At 42.6% G+C, this 19,527-nt stretch overlaps 2 protein-coding genes across 10 annotated transcripts in view; one reads left to right on the top strand and one right to left on the bottom strand.

The window, feature by feature from the left end:
* On the bottom strand, positions 1–10,647 carry LYRM1 (LYR motif containing 1). 4 transcript variants are annotated; one of them, XM_054210996.1, is made up of 5 exons: positions 3,084–3,214; positions 2,519–2,637; positions 2,371–2,393; positions 1,940–2,032; positions 1–339 (listed from the first exon to the last, which is right to left on the bottom strand). In XM_054210996.1, exons 2-5 carry the CDS (start codon positions 2,592–2,594, stop codon positions 223–225), a joined length of 309 nt encoding a protein of 102 aa, XP_054066971.1. In that variant the 5' UTR covers positions 2,595–2,637; positions 3,084–3,214; the 3' UTR covers positions 1–222. The 4 variants fall into 4 exon arrangements, with proteins under 4 accessions (XP_054066971.1, XP_054066970.1, XP_054066969.1 ...); XM_054210995.1 differs by lacking the exons at positions 2,371–2,393; positions 2,519–2,637 and adding an exon at positions 10,570–10,647 and having other exon boundaries at positions 3,084–3,242; XM_054210994.1 differs by lacking the exons at positions 2,371–2,393; positions 2,519–2,637 and adding an exon at positions 10,444–10,575 and having other exon boundaries at positions 3,084–3,242.
* Positions 10,361–19,527, top strand: part of DCUN1D3 (defective in cullin neddylation 1 domain containing 3) — a 26,662-nt gene continuing 17,495 nt past the window's right edge. For 2 of the 6 annotated variants that reach the window (XM_054210988.1, XM_054210983.1), the window contains exon 1: positions 10,608–10,692. The gene's annotated coding sequence lies outside the window, so the exon portion shown is untranslated. Of the gene's footprint in view, positions 10,449–10,607; positions 10,693–11,342; positions 11,367–15,338; positions 15,408–18,959; positions 19,150–19,527 lie in introns of those variants that run through there. The other 4 variants (XM_054210984.1, XM_054210987.1, XM_054210986.1 and 1 more) reach the window with 4 other exon arrangements.

Raw genomic sequence — 19,527 nt, forward strand, 5'->3', positions numbered from 1 at the left:
TCCTTGAAAAGTGTTACTTTTATTGATGAGTCAGTGGTTGAAATGTAATAAGCATTAGACGACCTTATCCATCATATGCAATGTATCACTTAGCTTTTTGGCCTCAGGAAATTTGTGAGCAAGTGACCAAAACAGCTTCATTCACAGTTGTGCACACAGATCACCTGGATTACAGTCCACAGCTTAAATGATGTGACTACCCATCACAGCTTAAATGATGGGTTATGAAACTTCATCATGGGATTTCAGGTATATTGGTTTAGAAATCTTCCTTAACTTTTCTTGGTGACGCAATGTTCGGCCTTGTTTATGGGCAAGACCCATAGGAGGCAGATGGATCTGGAAAAGAAAATCCCACCAGTTAGGTGCGCACTGAGAAGCTACAAGGAAAAGGAGGCATATATACAGACTAGATTTCACTGACTTTTAAATAATTTCTTCATGTTCTGGAGAGGGCAACTGTGCCGTCTCAAACCAGGTTATTAGATTTCTAGGAGGAGCGCTCTCTGAGGAGTGATTGGTGGTGTAACTTTCAGCCCCTGAATATTGTGTTTATTAAAATCCTGTATATTTTAGGCTTTGGTAACCTTGTTTTGTAGCTTGATATCAGACTGTAATGATAAAATACTTGTTGAAATAAGACTACTGACAATGTTCCAGAACAGTAAGACCTAGAAAACCCTAAAAATTCCTGAGTAGGTGTGTGCTTTATTCATACCTATCTAATAAGTCACAAAATAGTCCCAAACTGTATGTATGGAAAGACTGCCTTCTTATTGTCATGATTATATATACCATATTAAAATGATCGATCAGTGTCATTGACTCCATAAGCAGAAGGAGCAATAGGTGACAGGCTCTTCCTTTGATTGACAAAGTCTTTATATTTCATAAGACTGTTAGTGGGAGTCATGCAGCTGTATCCCCCCTAAGTGACTGAAAAATGTAGGTGTTAGCAGTCAGATGTTATTGTTGCTGAAGCCGTCATCCTGTAAGATAGCTGTTTAGGTGCAAATAGTAGTAAAAGCACTGACTAAACCAGCAATAGAGATTTCTAGAATCTGAAAAATAACGATCGTCCAGTTTGTCTGAGAGAGCTGATCTAGGACTGATCCTTCAGGATTTTGAAGCCACTGCAGAGCACCCATTTTAAGGCCATTTCTAGGAGTGCTGCTTGCCAGATGTGCATTATTGTTCTGTATACTGGAGAAAAAGAAAAAGCTATATGTAAAACATATGCTAACAGTGACCGTATTCTAGGCAAGCATCTGATGAAGATACAATTTCATTTTGACCGTGACCACCTTGATAAGGTGAAACTGTAAATTAGAGGAAGTTCCTATGGGAGGCAGCATAAAGTATTCCAGACAGAAGTGACTAGGCAGTGAGGAAACTATATTGAATGGTGCAATAGAAGACATTGCTGCAACTTCCAGAATTTTGGTAATCTTGGACATGTTTTTCTCTAGGAACAGGGGAAAAGAAGCAGCAACATAGGCAGCTGCTTTCCAAGACCTGATCTATGACCGAGAGAACAGTTACCAACTATGAAAATTATTGTATCTATGGCAGATTGTCTGGTTTGAGTATTTTTATTCTCTCATTTGATTTCCATTACGATCTTTTTCTACAAAGTATGATTCATTGGTCCGTCAAGACCACCTAAATATTTACAGGCTTTGGGAGTTTAGCTCATGCAACTCCATTTAGGCTTTGACTCCTTATTTTGAGAAGAAATTAGCCATTTTACATTGAAATAAGATAGGTGAAGAACTTTTCAATATACATTTGGCTTATTTGGCTCTGATTTAGCATAGTATTTAAATACCGGCTTATCTAAAAATGCAGTGCAGTGGACGTGGTGTGAACTTACAGTTTTATTATCCAGTGAGAGCTAAGTGGGTATAGTTGAAGACTTTGTGACTAGATTTATACTCACAGGTCTTGGGTAGGGGATGTTATAGTGAAGTCCAATTTCTATTCTTGCCTCACATTCTTCTATACACTGCTTAATCAACTTTGGATCCGTTACCTAAGATCATACAAACAGTTGCTTTGTAGAAGCATAGCAATTAGCAATTGGAAGCTCAAGCATAAATGATGCACAGCCACATGACTTTCCTTAGCTTTTTAGCTTTTTTTGGCAATCCCAAGGATACAATGATTGTTATTTTTCACATCCATAAAAGGTAACATTCGTATTTGCCTTGACTCAACAATTCTGGCCTTGATGGCGCTGGATATTAAGGCCCAGAGACTGTCATGACTGAGACTATAAAAGGAGGTTTTTACCCAAACATGGTATTTTCTCTGTAAAAAGACAATACATATGTAAACTACTAATACATCCGTGAAAAAAACCACACTCACCCATTCATCAGTCTGAAAGGTAGCTAGAGGAGAAAGAGAAGAGACTCCTTGGTCTACATTCTGTTATCATCCTACCCAGAAACTTCCTTTGAAGTCAGAAATGTGGTGTCAATTGTGACTTAAATTAATTTCTTGATTTTTGCATTACCTGAATTTAGTCCCAGACCAAAATGGGAAATAAATAAGTATTGTGATCTTGAATTACAAGGACCTTTGATTACCATGGAGTGTGTATCGCCCCTCCCAAAAGGGGTTTAAAATTTCTTCCTTAAAAAAAAAAAAAAAAAGAAAGTGCTTCTTTTAAAAGAAGTGCCAATAGTTGTTGCTTTGAAAAGAAAAAAAGAAGTGTAAAAGCTACTGAGCTCTGTTTGCCATTGCATGGGTAATGATACACTTAGCTAGCTTTCTAAAAGATCAAAAGCTGCTTCAATTACATAGGCGGTGTCTTTGGAATTTAATTTTTTATTGGCATTTTTTCAGTGAAAGCTCTAGACCTTTTAGACTTCTACAGTAGTTAAGGAAGAGCTGAAATGGTTTGTGTTTTCTTATTACTATTTCAGGGGTGAAATTCAAACTATAACCCAAATACACCAGCATTAAAGGTGAATGAAATTTTGGGAAAACAACTCTTATATTCATATCATAGCATCCAATCACTGAGACAGTGCAAAGAGGACAATCATTCAGAAATTCAGAACTATAAGGACACTCACATTTTTGTTTTTTCGGAATAATGTTTTGGCTTCGCTTTTAATGTACTCTTTCTCTTTAATAGTTTCTTCTATCTGTCCTGATGCCGATTGCCATTTTTTGGCTATTCGGAATATCTTGCGGTAAAGGCCAAGAACTTCTAGTCGAGTAACTGGTGTCATCTAAAAAAACAACACAAACCCCCAAACATATGCATGAACATTTGAGTTGCTAAAAAGCCAGCAAGCAGTATAGTTTTTTACACAACTGAATTAATTTAAAAGGATTTCCACCATCTAAAGATAAGCCGAGCTATATGAAAACAAACAAACAAACAAACAAAAAGAAATAGCTGTGAGCAATAATTAGTTGTTGAAAGCTGAGTCCAGCAAAGTATTTAAACTGATGCTTAAATCTGTCTCCATCCAAACAGCCTGAGCTCTTGCTTGAAGTTAAGCACTTGCTTTAGTGCTTTGCTGAATCACAGCCTGGTACAAGAATGCCTGGATTGTGTTTCACTGCTGTTTTGCAACCGACATTGGGCAAGTCACCGAAACTCGGAGCGTCCCCCGTCCTGTGAAATTGTCGTACCAATACTGACCCTATCTTTGCAAAGCATCTTGAAATCTGTGAATAAAATACATGATAAAACCACCACGATATTGCTGAAAACCGGTATAGGTTTCAGAGGCTGGGAAGCTTATTTGTGATACCACTACAGTATGTAGTAATGATTCAGCTGGAGTTTGATGTGATGAAAAGGTGATGAAAGCTATTTCATCAAAGCAGTGCAGGAGAGGCAAACTAACCGTGGATTTAGGGAAGTCCTGAATGTCTTGATTTTCAGAGAGCTGTGTACCTGTTGAGCCCACTGAATCAGCCTCTAGGTGCGATAAGAATCTTTGTCAGAAATTGAGAATGAAATTCTATTCTTACTCTATGTAAATGAGTATTTTATCATGTCAGTGGTGCCACTATTTCATGTCAGACCACAACTATCCCTGAGACAAATATGCGACTGGAATAACAGTTCTGACAAGGATTTGATTTGCAGAAACAATGACTTCTGCTTTAGGGACATGGCAACTGTCGAAAGTACCCTACTGTCCAAAAGGAAGATGCAGCAGCAGTGCAAAGTAAGGATATGGATGCAATGAGGAACAAGTGTCAGGGATAGGACGTAAGCTGACTGTTTCAAGAGCCAGTTGCCAACCTGGAGCTGTAGTTGCTGTGTCTGAATCTGAACCTGTGCGCCGGGAATAGCTCCTCCGGAGGACAGCGTGAAGCAGGGCAGTTCAGACCGCCCGAACTGCCCTCTGGAGGGAGCACTCTCTCCCTCGGTGACAGAGGAAAAGCTGCTTCTAATGCATGCACCCAAATTACTGCGGAACGTTTGGCGATGTGGGTATCGCTCACCTCCTTGCAGTCTGTGGCAATTCCTATTATTGTGGAAAGCAGAAGAGGGGTTTGCACCAGTGTCTTCCCAGGCCATACAGTTCTCGAGCGGCTGCCTCCGCCACAGCAGCTGACCTCCACTAATATTTCAGTACGGCCCCTACTGTGGGCTTCAGACAGTTGCATCCTCTTTTCCTCACCAAAGTCAGAGTTACAGATGCTAACCCGAAGACAGCATGTGTCCCATAGTTCCTTTTGCTAAAAAAATCCCAAACTGTTAAATACTAGCCTTTTTTGTCTTAACTGTTGCTATGATCTAAAGACTTCTTGTTTCATGAACTCTGTTAGGCATCTTAAGTACAGACATAAAACTGATTTTCTCTGATTCTTAAGACAGAACATTTTTATTTTGCTATTTGTATTTTAAAATGTTTAACGAATCATATATTTGCCCCCTAGATAAAAAAATGATTTTTCCTACCCAGCAGAAAGTATTTCTATAAATGTTTATGGTACTTCCAGGAAACAAATAGCCACAATAAAACAGCTAGGCAGTCCCAACTCGTCAGACACTTTGGAATAAATGCTTCACTTTATCCCCTCTACAGCTCCATTTCAGGCAATAAAATTAGTCATACACAAAGCTACGCATGTACGTGTATCTAAAAAATCATTGCTTCCCTCTGATGAGTGCATATTTTGTACAGAAAATAAACAGTTCAATTACAAGGTCTGACGTAGCATAAGCCGAGTCCCACATCATGTCCTCACCTAGAGCCCCTCCTGGCCTCACCCCTCTTGCTTTTATTTGAAGGTGTCACCTCTGGTGGAGCTGGTGATACTCTTTGTTCCCTGATGACAGCTAATAAATGGTAGTACTGCATGAGAAACTTTCAGCTTAGGTTTTCATGTAATCCATAAAGAAAATAAAAGGAATAATGTCAGAGGGAAAAATGTTTAAAATACAGGTTTGAATTCTGATCTACGCATCGGACAATTTCCGAAGCCACAACTTGGGACACTGCCCTTTGCTCAGAGCTGCAATCACACCTGTTGCTTTTGGATTTTAAACATACCAAGAATCTGTTTATAAAGAGTTTAAAAGTTTAGAACAAACAATTTCCCCCCCCCACTAGTTGCTTCCCCTCCCCCACTTAGAACTTATTTTTTCTTTCTTTAATTTCTTGGTGTTGGAGTTGATACAGAACTGTGTAGCCCCTCATCTAGGTATGGGCGGCACTTTTGCATTATTGCTCTCCTTCCCACATATGCTACATGATGTAAAAGGCATTAAGCAGCTTTTCATATCTACTCAGCAACCAGCTGCTCCCATGGCTCATCTGAGTCAACAATTTCTAACATTACAGACCTGCTCATAAACCATTTCTGTGAAGATACATAAATGAAGGTGTGAGGAGTCCTTCAATGATAGAGGACCCCTGTATATCACGGAAAAGGAGGAGAACAAATAGGACAAAATTCAAAGCCTGGGTTAGATTCTGATCTGAGTGGGAGTGTAAATAGGGAATAATTCCACCGAGAGCAAAATTACTTCCAACTTAAAATGTAAATGAGACTGGAGTTTTTTCCTTTGGTATAAACAGAGCCCACACCGACAGAAATGTAAGTGACGGTACAAGTCATGTATTAGGTGTAATTTCATCAAGTGACACTACTTGTATTAGTTTTGTGGGTGTGCAAAATGATTCTGAGTGGGACAGAAAGGAAGATAAGGGAGGCTTTCATGTCCTTGTAGTTACTCATCTTGCAACTTACATCTTTGGCATTTAAATCATAATTATATTTCACATCTTTGGAATGCTAAGTGGATGTTACACCACTTTCCCACTAACACTCATCTTGTGGTAGTCACACCCATTGTTTAACTTCTACCACCCTTCATTTCATTGCAGAACGCAGCCCACAGAGGTTAACCGCAGGCGTTTTTGTCAAAAAGTACAGGGCTATTGTATTAGCTGAGCAAATTTCAGGTGTTTACTGCAACAAAACAAACCGGGAGAGGTCAAAGGTAGGTCTGTAGGCACAAACGCATCAATGGGAAAAGTGGTAGGTTGCAGGCTGGTTTTGAGCTGATTGTTAGAATTAAGCCTTTGGAGGGAAGCCAAGCGTTGCCTTCCAAATAAGCATTTGCTGGATGCTGTGGCAGAGTTCTGACAATGCAGGGGTGTATCGTTCTTTTGATCTACGTGCAAGCCCCAGTTATCAACATGCAGATCAAGCACATGAAATATCCCATTGTATCCAGACTTGCAAAGGAGGCCTAAGCAGTTAATGAGTTACTGCATGATGAAGACCCAAACTTTTTTCATTGTTAATTAAAACAAAAAATCCTTTACACTATAAAATGTAATAACAAGTTTTTCTTTCAGGAAACAAATACACATTCCTTTGGATTTTTAGATGGTTGACACACAAGTTCAATAATCTGAATAATCAGTGAAACACCAGTCGTCTTTTGCTATTTGTAGGTTTGTCTAGAATTTAAAGTTTATATAAAAATAAGGAAAGAAATCTGTCAACTGCACTGTAAAGTGATCACAATAGTGCAGTCAAAGCAAAGTTAGGATGGAGGGCAAGCTGCACGGAGACTGACTACTTATATACGAGCAGCTAAATTACGGCTGCTTCCCAGTGAGGGATGCTTGGCTAAGAATGCGTGTCCAGCGCTCTCCTATCTGCACAGCTCCTTTGCTGAAGTTGTAAGTCTATTTTATTTCATCCTTTCTTTTCAAGTCAAGCATTAGCTACTCACTTTAAGCATAAAATCTACCAGTTGCGAATACATAGAGGACTTTAGGAAACAAAGGCTGAAAGTAATAGCCCATAGGGAAAAAAAGGATATTTTAAAACAATAGATCTCTTCTTTTACATCCCAGCTAACTGGGGCACGCATTAGTAACACACACTTAGTACTGATGCTGAAACCATATTTGCTCAGGGGAGGAGGTGGTGGGGAACAGAACTCTGCATGAAATAATTTGAAAAAGCGGCTTTGAACTTCTCAGATGTAAAATGTTTTATTTAGGAGTAACACAACTTGTGTTTGACAGCTCGTTTGCTACTGGTAAGGAGTCCTAAAGACACAATGACAAACTGCTGGGCTGATCGCCTTCTGAATCAAGCTATGATCACATTTCTGTCACAGAAATAAAATGACAATTCAGAAGCATAGCATGTCAACATTATAGTATGGAACATCATCAGCTTCAGCCTGTATGACAGTCTATATCTCATATTTTCAAACACATTAACGCTTATTTAAAGAGATGCCAAAACCTGTGCATATCTGGCTTTTTTTTTAAGAGCTAAATGATACCACTTAGCTAGAGTGACCCGCAGTCTCTCTCCTGCTGCTAATGCAACAGATAATCAATCATTCCTTTCACAGCTATCCACAGCAACTAGAGGTCAGTAATCTATATTCATCTTTCGTGCAAGTCTGCCAAAATGAGTCTGCGGTTCTTAAGGCAGCAATGAATTTGGTCTATCATTTCCTTTAGGGACAACAACTGAAAGAATGAGTTCCTGTGGCAGAGGGAGAAGAGAAGGGGTCACAGATTCCTGTGATAGCTGGGCAAATCGCATGCCTTACAGTGATACCAAATTTCAGAATCTAGTTTCCACAAAAGTCACTTTATCTTCTTTTACTCAAATCAATGACTTAGTGGCCTGCGACAGCTAATACATTGCAAACACCGGTCACATGTGGCTGCAGTATGTACCTAGCAAAGCGAAAACTTCACTTGATTTTCATTCTTGATTGAACATTCATACCTATTTTTTTAAGATTCAGCCAAAACCAAATCATAGCAAAACTTCGATCACTCAGTCTCCACATGGTGAAAAACAAACTAAAATCAAAGATCATATTCTTCCATGATGGTGTTGCATCCTTATTTCTACCAGTGACTTAAGCCATTAAATTTCAAGACATTTCCAGCAAGCGTTAATTTGCAAGTGTTTCTGTTTCCATCTACAAGCTGCAATCATAAATCTATGCAGATTTGGTGGAAAAGAAACAAGTTACTGAACCAAGTTATTCAATAATGACATGTGAAAGCAAGGTGACTTTCATATGGTTTAGGATTTTGTCATGCCAGTGTCTTCCTGCTGGCAAACTGAAGTGATCTGAAACATGGATCAACACCTCTGAACCAGCCTCTCTAAGTCTTTGTACTTGCACTGTTCATCAGCTGGGATGAGTACTCTGCCATTCTATTCATGCCTCGGATTTCTGACTGAACTTGGGTCTCTTTTAAGCTTTGATTTACATATGGAGTGGTCTTTTGACCAGAAAAAGGACACTTCATGCAAAGAGAACATAATTAAATAGTAAGAGCAAGGACTTGGATTTTATCACTGGTTTTCCTATGTAATTTCACATAAGTGAAATTGCAGAAAATTAGGATTCTACAACATTCTCTTCATTTGAATAAATGAAAGTGGAAACCCTTAACTAGTCCCTTTTGATCAGAGAGTTTTCATTTTCTGAGGTGGTCGAGGCATTATCTAGTTTTAGTAGGACATACTCTTGCCCTGGGAGTGCCTCCTGTGCCGGGGTAGCCTCAGGAAGAACAGAAACGCCGTCTTAGACAGCATAGAGGGGGAGGAGGAAAGGAAACAAAAAAATCGCTTTACATATTTCTTAGCTTTCTCCTGAAAAGCATGCAGTGTCCAGGTAGACTCAAAAGCAATATGGACTTGTGTCTAGTCTTGTGCAACCCTGTTGCTCTTGCTTTCATACATTTAGAAACATTTTCTCCTCCTTTGTATTTAGTTGTCTATTAGTCACGAGCAGAGAAAGAGGTTTCAATGCAGCGCAACAAATTTAGTAGGGAAAATGAAGTCTCAGCTATCCTTGGATGGCGTTACTTATATAATATAGCATACAGAAATATAACAACATGGACACAGACCCTAGTATGGATTTATGCACCTTATTCATACCTTGGCTTTGAGCCAAATGCAACTGAATGCATGAATAGAAATATTTCCCAGCATTGGAACCACCCCCAAACTGGAGAACAGGTATAAATATTAATGCTAGCAGAGAAACAATCCTCCCTACCCCCCTTCTTACTTTGTTCTGTGGGTCATTTAATAAAACTCCTTTCGTGAACCCTCTGCTTCAGTTTCCAAATGCTTCAGTCCCGGGACATTGATAGATGTGACTTTTAGTCACAATTTGAGAACTATAGCAGGGCGTAGTTTGAAAGAAAGGTTAGTTTTTCTGGAAATCAAGTGTATGAATCCCATTCAAATTCAGGAGTTTTGCCAGCAAAGCCTCACATGGCACTTGCACTAGACTCTCCTGAATGGCATTTGGATCAGCCTCTGGGGCCTCGCCGACAGCACAAGGGCAGCGGAACGCGGGGCTGGGGGAAGTGTCGCTCTATCAGTCCCAGAGTCGACTCTCGGTTTCTGTGGGGAGAGGGCCCTCGGGCCTGGCAGTGACAGGGTGGAAGGTCACCCCCTGGCACAAGCTCCAGGTCAGCACAGGCCCAGGTGAGAGGCTCAGGACTCCTTACACACAGGACTCTCTCCACACCACCTGGACCATCCCACAGCCATTCCTGCAGCCAGTGCTGTCATCAGGCAGGCAGGGGCACTGGCTGGGCAGCCCTGCGGGTGGACGTAGTGGTGGCTGTGGCAGGCAGTGACCCTGTGGGTGGACACGGGGTGGCTGTGGGGCTTGGCCGACCTCCGCACCCCGCGCACCATACACGGCCGGGGACGGCGCTAAGATGGCGCTCGCCGCTCCCCCACCCTTGCCCGGAGCCGCCCGGCCGCAGGGGGGCGCTGCAGGCGCGGGCGCACTTCTGCCCCCTGGCGGCCGGGGTGGCACTGGCCCCGCAGCCGGGCGGAACCAACGCGTGAAGCCGGGGGGGGTTGGCCACCGTCCCAAACCTCCCTCCCCTCTGCCTTCCCCGCAGGTCGGTTTGTCCGCCCTCCACGCCCTCGCTTTACCTCCGGTAAGGAGCGCGCCGGGACCCCGGTCCCCGCCTTCGCGCCGCGGTTCCGCCCCGCTAAGCCCCGTCCCCCCGCTCCGGTGGGCGGAGGAGGTGGCGGCTCTTTGCCTTCCCCTGCCCTCACCGTGCGTGCGGCGTCGGGCACGTCGCTCTACGTCACGCCGCAGCGCCACGCCGCCGCCAGCTGACTGCTCACCCCCGGAAGTGATGCAGGGAGGGGGAGGCAGTCTCGCAGGGAGCCGCTGAGGTGAGTGAATTGGACCGTGTCTCTTCCCGTCCGCGCCGGGCTGCGGGCGGGGGGGACGGCGGCGGCGGGGCTCGGCTCGCCTCGCCTCGGCCGGCGGGGCGGGCGGGCGGCGGGGCTGGGCCAGCAGCCTCGGCGGTGGCGGGGGCCGCCGCTCGCCCCTCAGCCCCGCCAGGGCCGGTTGGGCGCTGGGGGCCCCGCGCCGCCGCCGCCCCCTCACGGCGGGGTGTCGCCCCCCACCCTAGAGTCGCAGCCCGCCCGGCCTCCGGGGCTGGCTGCCGGGACGGTCCCACGGTACCGGCGTGCCGGACCGGGAGCCGGAGCCGCCGCCTCCCCCGGCGGCGCGACGCGGGGCGGTCCCGTCCGGGGCGCTTCTCCGGTGGGTGTCTGCGGGGTCTCCTCCGGGCAGGCCGGGGCAGCGGCGGGCAGACGCCGAGCCCAGCCCGCCCGTCTCGGACCCGTGTGCCCCAGGTAGCGGTGCTGGCTCACTTCAGGGTGGTTTTATTATTTTTTTTTTTTTTTTTTTTATTTTGGTGTGTGCCATCAGTAGGACTCTAAAACGTTTCTTGACAAGCCGCCTCCCTGCGTGCGGCACCGCGTCCCGCCGGAGCTGAGGGGATCGGCCGCTTTGTTCGGGTACTCTTGGTGCCCAGCCTTTACACGCGTAACGCTGGAAGGTGTATATTCATCGTGTTTTTAGGAGGCAGGCAGAGAGATAAGACGTAGAGCAATTTATTTCCAGGAGAGTTCTCATAATCTGAACATACCACCTTTGCACGGCCACTTTTCTTACTTTTAGCTTCCACTCCCTCTCCTGAACGTGTTCCCCCTTCCTGTGAAAGCTGCAGGCTGCGTTAATCGCTCTTACTCTTTGGGGCTATGGTGGTACTAACAAACCGCCCATAACAACTTAAGTTGTAACTTGCATAATCAGTGTTTCAAGCAAATATTGGTTGATAGAATACGTCTTTCGTATTAGTGCTGTGGTTACTGGAAAGAATCATTGATTATCTTTTAAATAGTTAACACTGCTGATATGCTGTCCTTCAAAATGTTACATTGATAACTGGAGGGTCTGATGCCAAGTATTGGAATACAGCATTGATCTGCAACTGGTAACTTTTTGTAAATGGTAATGTCTGCCGCATAATTTAAAGGGGTAATAGGTTAAGTGCTCTGAAAAAAGGGGTATAGCTGTGCAAACACAAACCACAGAACCTTTCTGAAAATTACAGACAGGCTTCACTGGCACTTAACAGTTTTGCTGCACGCTCTGTCTTTTTTCAGTGAACAAAAGGCATCTCTTCTAAGTGCATTCTTATTATCTGTTTAAGAGCCTCTTTGTTAAACAGTTAATGTATAACTATGGTATTAGTGTTTTATTTGGGCTAGCAATGGGAAGAGAGAGTGTCTGTACTGGTGTTTCTCAAGCACATATGAATGGTGCTGCATGTTTCCCTGGTAAAAGATAATCCTCAGAAAAGGGAACGTAGTCCTTTGGTTACGGCTGCATGTGAAAGTAAAGGGATCTGACTTTTAATGTTCTTGTCAGTTCTGTAGTTTGTCTTTAAAATCTTATACTTTCCCCCGCACAGGTGTGTGTGAGTGTTCTGTGGAAAACCTTCATAGCCCTTTATGTGAAAGGCAGCACGCAGTCTAAAGCAAAGATTTTCTGCACATCAGCAGAAAAAGGAGAGCTTGTGATCTGTGTTGAATTAGTTTGGATTCACAAAGTACAACTGGCTTTACAAACTTACTGCAAATATCAGCTCTTGTAGTGATTTCTAAAATTCTGATTATTTCCTAATAGTAAGTTCTATGCAGGAACGAATGTTTATAATCCTTAAACAATTTTACAAAACTGTTAATGGGGGAACTTACTGTTTTGATACTATTTGGCTGCTCTACGTGATGCTTTTGAAATTGCTTTCATCTTGAGACTGACAGCCTGCAATATGTTCTGTAATCTGTGCGTGGATGTTTAAGGCTGGGTTAGGTGCTTTCTCTGCATGGTTTCTTGCTTTGTTTTGGAGTTGAACATTGTTGTGTTTATAGCAAATTCTGACTGATTTGCATCATTAATTCTTATAATTTTTTATCTTGGAAATTCATTCATAATTATATATTGCTTCCATTTAGCGTGGACTGTGTTCAACAAAGGTGACTGGACGAACTGAAGGGGTGGCTTTGAGAGAAGACTGTGAACAACTCCTTTTGGAAGACTGTAATTGAAATTAGTTAAAGAAATACATATTGAGCAAGAGGGACTGCCAGGCGGTTTGACAGACTTGTAAGACAAAGGGGCTTGTTCTGACAAATTCGTGTGTGGATGAGGAAGAGGCTTGGTTCTGTTGCTTACTTTGATTCAGCTTAAGGAACAGGAAAAAATCCTGTATATTGTGTGTATGTGTATTGGGGCAGGGAAGTACGAAGTAAATGGAAAGGAGGTGGAAGAATGGGGGATAGACATGACTTGTGCATTTCTACATGGCAGAAAACGATGTAAAGGTGGTTTGGATATGAAGAGATGCACAGCTGCAAGTCGGTAGAAGTGCGAGTCCCTCAGTACTGCTCAGAACTGTCCCACACCATAGCAGTCTGTTTTCTTTATGGGTGCTGAGGAATTCTTGATAAATTAAATTTAAAGTCTTGGAGTGCTATAAAACCCATCATCATGGGGTTTTGGCAGATTGTAAGAACTTGCAAAGTGCAGAAACAATGTCATTGTTCCATTAGGCACATGGGTCTGTAGTAGTGAATGTAACAGGAAAAACTCTGCTCTGAGTAAGAAGAGACTGTAAAAATAAAGGCATAGGATGTTAGAAAAACAGTCCCTTTTTTCATCCTCATTCTTAAAAATAAAGAAGGAGCTGAAGACTGGTAGCCGGAATTCTTGGGGACTGAAAGAACAATCTGTAAACACTTGAGGGACTTGGTAGTCACAAGAAGGTAAGAGGGAACCCCCTTAACAGCCTTCGTCAGAATTCCCTGACTGGGCTCCTTCTCTCTGGCTGCTTCTCCCTAGGGGTCTGCATCTTATCTCGCTGGCTTCCTTTCCTTTATTTGCCTCTGACTAATGGGCTTTGTCTTCTGGTTACTGGAAGTCTAATAACTTCTTTGTCTCTTCCCCCTTCCTCCTTTTAAAAATACTAGATTAAATGGCTGTAATGTTTTGCAGATTATCTGCATTGGTGACATGGATTAATTGTATGCTTGACTCTAAGTTATTCAGCAGTAATGACATAGTAACTTGACTTGAAACAATGGTAATTTCATGGCAAATGTTCAAGGCAAATGTTGCCTTCTGGTAAAGAGCCACCTGCAATTTACCCCCTGCAAACATATGACACAAGTAAACTGCGAGTTTGCTTGGTATCTTCTACGCAGTAAACTGTCTCAAGTGTGTCTTTTGAAACAGTCAGCTATCTCTCTCCTTCCCGCAACCCACCCACCCCTCCTTCTTTTTACTCTAGTTTGAGTCAGGTAATTACAGATCTGGGTTGAAGCCTTCCCAAGCCAAGCCTTGCAGACGTGCTCCCATCGTTCACTCGTACGGTGACTTCACCCTTTCATGAAAAGGTTTTGTGGAACTGCTCAGCTGTCGGTAACTGGCTGTGGGTGAGCAAGTCTGAGAGTCCCAGGGGTGGCTGGCAAACCGGAGGGGAGCTCTGCTTTCCCTCAAATGCCAGTACTCTTTAAAGGTGACATAAGGAGGCTCTCCCTATCACATGTGGCTTTGGTGTGAGAGTTCGGTGATGTTTTTACATTCTGATCTCAGTTTTAACCAGAATAGAGCAAACAGGGGAAGAGAAAGTGATTCAAAGCTGCTTGCTTGAAAGATAATCTGAGAACTAACTCATTATATCTCCATTTTATCCATTTGTCATGGGGGACAGCTCTCCAATCCAATGATCTGCAGCTTGAAGGAAGTAGAAAGTCTGGATTTTAGGTAAAGGTTATTTAATTGCAGTAATTTGCTACTAGAAGAGTGATGGTTAAGTTGTAAGTATTAAGGATTTCTTTCATAGAAGTAGGAACACTGTAGAGAAACCAACGGAAGCATAGGTGGTGGGACAGGATTTTGGTAAAGAGAATGAGCTAGTATAATCTTCTGGTGTCTCAGAAAGAATAGTTATAAATGCTCTTCTGTCTGTGACATCTGTTTTGTGAAAGACAAAACTTACTTAGTAAAATGTGAGAATGCTGTTACTGACCTCCTGTCACAGTTTCTTATTCCCAGAAAGTCAGACTGCCAAAGACAGTCATAGTTATTTGTCGTCTTGCTGTTCCTATTTAGTGAACATAAGTGTGTTTTTTTTTAAAAAAAAAAAAAAGAAAACAAAAGGATTGTGTGCTCTTGAAAAATACCAGTCTTTTTTTTTTTTTGCATATACATACTAGCAGAAAGTAACAGTTTTTAGTTCTTACTCTGAAATTTTTGGTGTAATGCAACTTTTCCTTCTGCAGCTTTGAAACATCTAATGCAGTCAGTCTTATCCTTTTGTTTTAAAATTGAAATGGAGGGAGAAAAATAATCTTAATGCCTATGATTATGGGAGGTGTGTGTAGTTTAGTAATAGACTCACAAACACAAATGTCCTAGAAGTTGGTTTTGGTCATATGCTGACTGTTCAATATTTTCTTTACAGATGAGTCTGTACAGAAAGCCTCGAGTACTCTGGATCAGCATGTAAATGGGCAGTCTGGAAATGCTAAAGGTCTGATACATACCAGCTTCAAGCACAGTTACCTGTGCTTGGAGTTAGTGATTATGTCTCATGAGGCACAGGATAGGTACCTACATACCTTACTTCTCTTGGGAGATGCAGGACATCAAGTGAAATCAAGGATATATGAAAACTTATTAACAAAATGTGTGTGTTGGTTGAAGCTGCCACTGGATTTCTCAAGGAGAGCTGAGAGTCTTTGTTATAACTGATGACTTAAGTTCAAGTATACTTGAAGGAGCGCCTTTGAAGCTGTCGATGCAGTTAACATCTAAATACTGCAGCACCCTTCGTATGATGTAGTGTTAGTGTCATTCACTGTCATAGGGAAGTCAGGACTCGAATCAGTAGAGAGAACTAGGGTCTCTGTACGTGGCTTTGTGCATTTTCTGCTTTAAAAACTACAGTCAGTTTAAAAATCCAAGCACATGCTCTTAAAGCCCTTTCAGATGTCAGTCCTTTCACTTAGAACAATTCTTTGTACATAACTTAAATATGATTCCAGTATTTACGTGGTCAGCTGGTAATGAAGTTCCTACACAACTGCATGAAATGAGTGATTCTTCTGGCTGGCAGCCTGTAAACTGTGTTACACTTACTGCGATGGCCAGCAGGCCTTCTGTAAACTCCTTATGAGCATCTGCTGCCAGAAGTGATCTTATGAGGTGGTCTGGCTCTTGTCTTTAGACTTGTCCCTTCACTGCCTTGTTAGATGACTCTATGGGTCATGGTTCTCACAGCTGCTTTGAAACATGCTGGAGGTGGGGGACACTGTTAACCAGAGCTGCTGCGAGGGCTTTCTTCTTTTGTGTGATTAGTGTCGTTTTCTTCAGTGTTGAGAGCAGTAAGAAATATGAAGTTATTCACTTATTACAATTAGTTTAAAGCATATCTTATTACAGAAATCACTTGATATCTACCTGAATTATATTCAGCTGAACATTAAGTATGCAGCTGCCTCGGACACTTCAGGGTGAAGTCTGCTAGCTGAACTCAGTGCAAAAAAGAATGTGTGCACATTTATCTCAGTTTAAAAGTAAATGTTTTTTTTCCATTGCAGAGCGGATTGTAGACCGAGGTGGTTTTTCAAAGTTATTCTGGTTTGGCTACAGAATAGTTGCAGTTTTCCATAGATTAATTTACGGAACTGACTGAGAGTAAGGTAAATATTTGTGGCACAGCTACATTCAGGTGCTTACAGCAGGATGCATCTGTGTCAAAGATCTGGGGGTCTTGGTTTCTGTTGGTCCCATAATCTGCAGTTTCACTGTGGAGATGTGAACTGGTTGTGTCTGAGCAGAGACTAGCTCTTCCCCTGGCATGTGCTGCTTTAATTATTCATAATACGTACTGAGGTGCTAAAGGTCTATCACGCTGTGCAAAAGTTACAGTGTACCCTGGAAAAATACTGAAGGATTATTCTTTTACAACTCTTTGCATATTAAAGGGAAAAAAAATCACAAACCCTCATTAGGTGATGATTTGCTTTTTTGTAAGTGCTGGACCTTGAGAGTTGTATGGCCTTTGACAAGGATCTCAGGGGAGAGAGGGAAGACTGATAGTTTTTTAAATGGATGGAGATGAATTGCTCAGTGACCAAATCTTTGTTTTTTCAAGGTGGTAGCTTCAAACTCATCCAGGGTTTGAATCACACGCAGTGAAATGAACGAGTTTGTTCATGTCGAAGTATGTATAAGGTGGGGATCTGGTCAGGGTTCTGGTTTCAGCTTTAGTGAAAACTAATGGTGTGTTCTTGAGCAGCCATGTTGTCTGGCTGTCTTGACTTCCCTTCTGCCCATTGTCTTGCTCATAGCCTAAATAGATTTCTCAAAACAAGTACTGCTGCTGCATGAAGTAGTTCATTAATTTATTTACATTACAGAAGCACCTGAAGGCACCCTTCTAAGATTATATGCTATTTAGCTAACTGGACTTGGGTTTGCTCTGTGAAAATACAATAATCCAAACAAATCAATCCACCCACCTAATAAAGTAGGATAAAGTGCATAATAGGAAAGGATTTAAAACTTTTTAATGGGGCCAAGTGGAAAAGACAATGAGAAGTAATCATAAGTAAGGTATTGTGTGGTTAGAGAGTGTAAAAGAAAGGGAGGGATTCGAGGATGATGCATGTCTGTCGTCTGAAAAAGCTGCTTAAGGAATATGTCTTCCATGAGAAAAAGTACTAAGGTGCCTTTACTCTCTCCTTCCCTATCATTTTTCACATTATTTATTTATTTATTTCTTAAGCTAACCTTGTATAGTTAGCTGCACACAGTGAACTGCAGATCTGAAACACCTATTCCATTTTTTTAAAGACTACTTGTTGCAGGTTGAACATGAAGTGTGTTATCATGCCCTGTGTCTTAATAGGGTGTGCTCTTCAAGAGTGCAGAAAGCAGGTTTCTTCTGCCCAGAGTCTTGGATGGAAAGATGCCCCTTGATGTCCCAGCCCTGGACTTGAAGTGACGGCACATGCCAAGGTGCAATTGTTTAAAAGACTTTTGCCTGCTTTTTGGCGACTGTGGGATAGCTTCTGGGAAGAGCTCTGGTGATAGCTCTGGTTCTTGGCACTGATTGCTGGCCCAGCATTACGGACTGTAGACATGGTGAAGCTGTTTCTGAATCTCTTGTTACTTGGATTATTTTTTTAGATACCTGCCCCTCTCTTCCCTTCCAAACAAGTTAAGCCTTTCCAGAATGGTCCTTCTCAAAGAAGTCCACATCTTTTTTGAGACAAAGTATTCAGGTTCCAACATATGTGTTGTCGGGGTAGTAACTGCTTAGTTTTCCCATCATCTGCCATTTACCTTCCTGCCAAGTGGCAGCCAAAACTCTACACGTTCCCTTTTCATGTGCCCATAAAACTAGCTTCTACTCTGATACAGGTGTGTTCTGTAGAGACAAACTTTACCCAGTTTGATCAGATTTCTAAATACTCCACTGTGATTCCAAAGCTCAAAGTGAGGTTAGTAAGAAATAGCTTGTTACCCTGACGTGGAACAGATCGACGAAGTTCCCATCTGTTTGTCTCCAAAATCATAACCTGGCTCTAGTTCATTGAAAGGTGCTTGAACCGCAGGGAGCCTGACAAACTAAAAATTCATTTTAACTAATTACAGCAGGACTTTCCTGCTTTTAGACTTCCTCTTAAGTAACTTTGCATAAATGTGTTTCTGTAGTAGAGGTGCAGAGCAGATCTGTGTGACATAGTGGTGCTAGCACAGCTCTTGGTTAGGGATGCAGTGAGGTGTCTTCTGGGCTAATGAAAGCCCATAATGTGCCCATTGTGCTGGAGTCATAGTGCTTTTGCTGAGAAAGTTTCGTTGCAGGTTATGACTTGAAATAAGCAGTTTCCATAATGTGGTGGCTTTGCTGACTGAAGCTTCGTTTGTGCTTTAACACTTGGGCACCAAGTGCTTTGGTGCAGTAGTATAAAACTGAACTGCACAGTAAAATTTCCCACATGGAGAGCTGATCCTCTCAATTTCTGCCTGCTGAAGATGGGAATTATATTACTAATTCTTCACTGATTCCCCACAGAAAAGCAAAGAAAGTTGCCTTTTGTGAGAACTCTGTCAGGTGTTATCGCTGGTGAAGCTGCCAAGGAGGAACGTGGAGGGCGGTGGCAGCTTTGGTGCTGCAAGGTTCTGCAGTGGGATCCTCCGTGCTTCAGTGCTCAGGAGAGCCTGAGTCACAGGGGGAAGTCAGACACAGGTGCAGAAAGAGGCAGGTGAGCAAAACAAAGGTCTCCATAATCCTGAGGGTGCATACCATTTACTTATTTTCCCAATGGACTGCTCAGTGGGATTGCTAACAAACCACGCAGGCTGCTTTCTGTTGCGTGACGCTCCTCCCACACCAGCAAGAGGGGATGCTTGGTGACGGTAGCATATGGCTGTACCTTACAATCCTGACCCAAGGACTGAATTAAAACCTGTGCCACAAAAGTGTGGATGCTGCTTTCCACCCCCATCACAGTCATCGTGGTTTAGGATGAAGTTGGCCACAACGCATTGCTGTGCTATGATAGCCTTTAAATACATGCTTGAAGAGCTTGGGTTTTTAACTGCTAGCTCATACTAATTTTTTATTCCACATCCCATAATTC

This window comes from Rissa tridactyla, chromosome 8 (assembly GCF_028500815.1).
Source record: "Rissa tridactyla isolate bRisTri1 chromosome 8, bRisTri1.patW.cur.20221130, whole genome shotgun sequence".
Taxonomy (NCBI): Eukaryota; Metazoa; Chordata; class Aves; order Charadriiformes; family Laridae; genus Rissa; species Rissa tridactyla.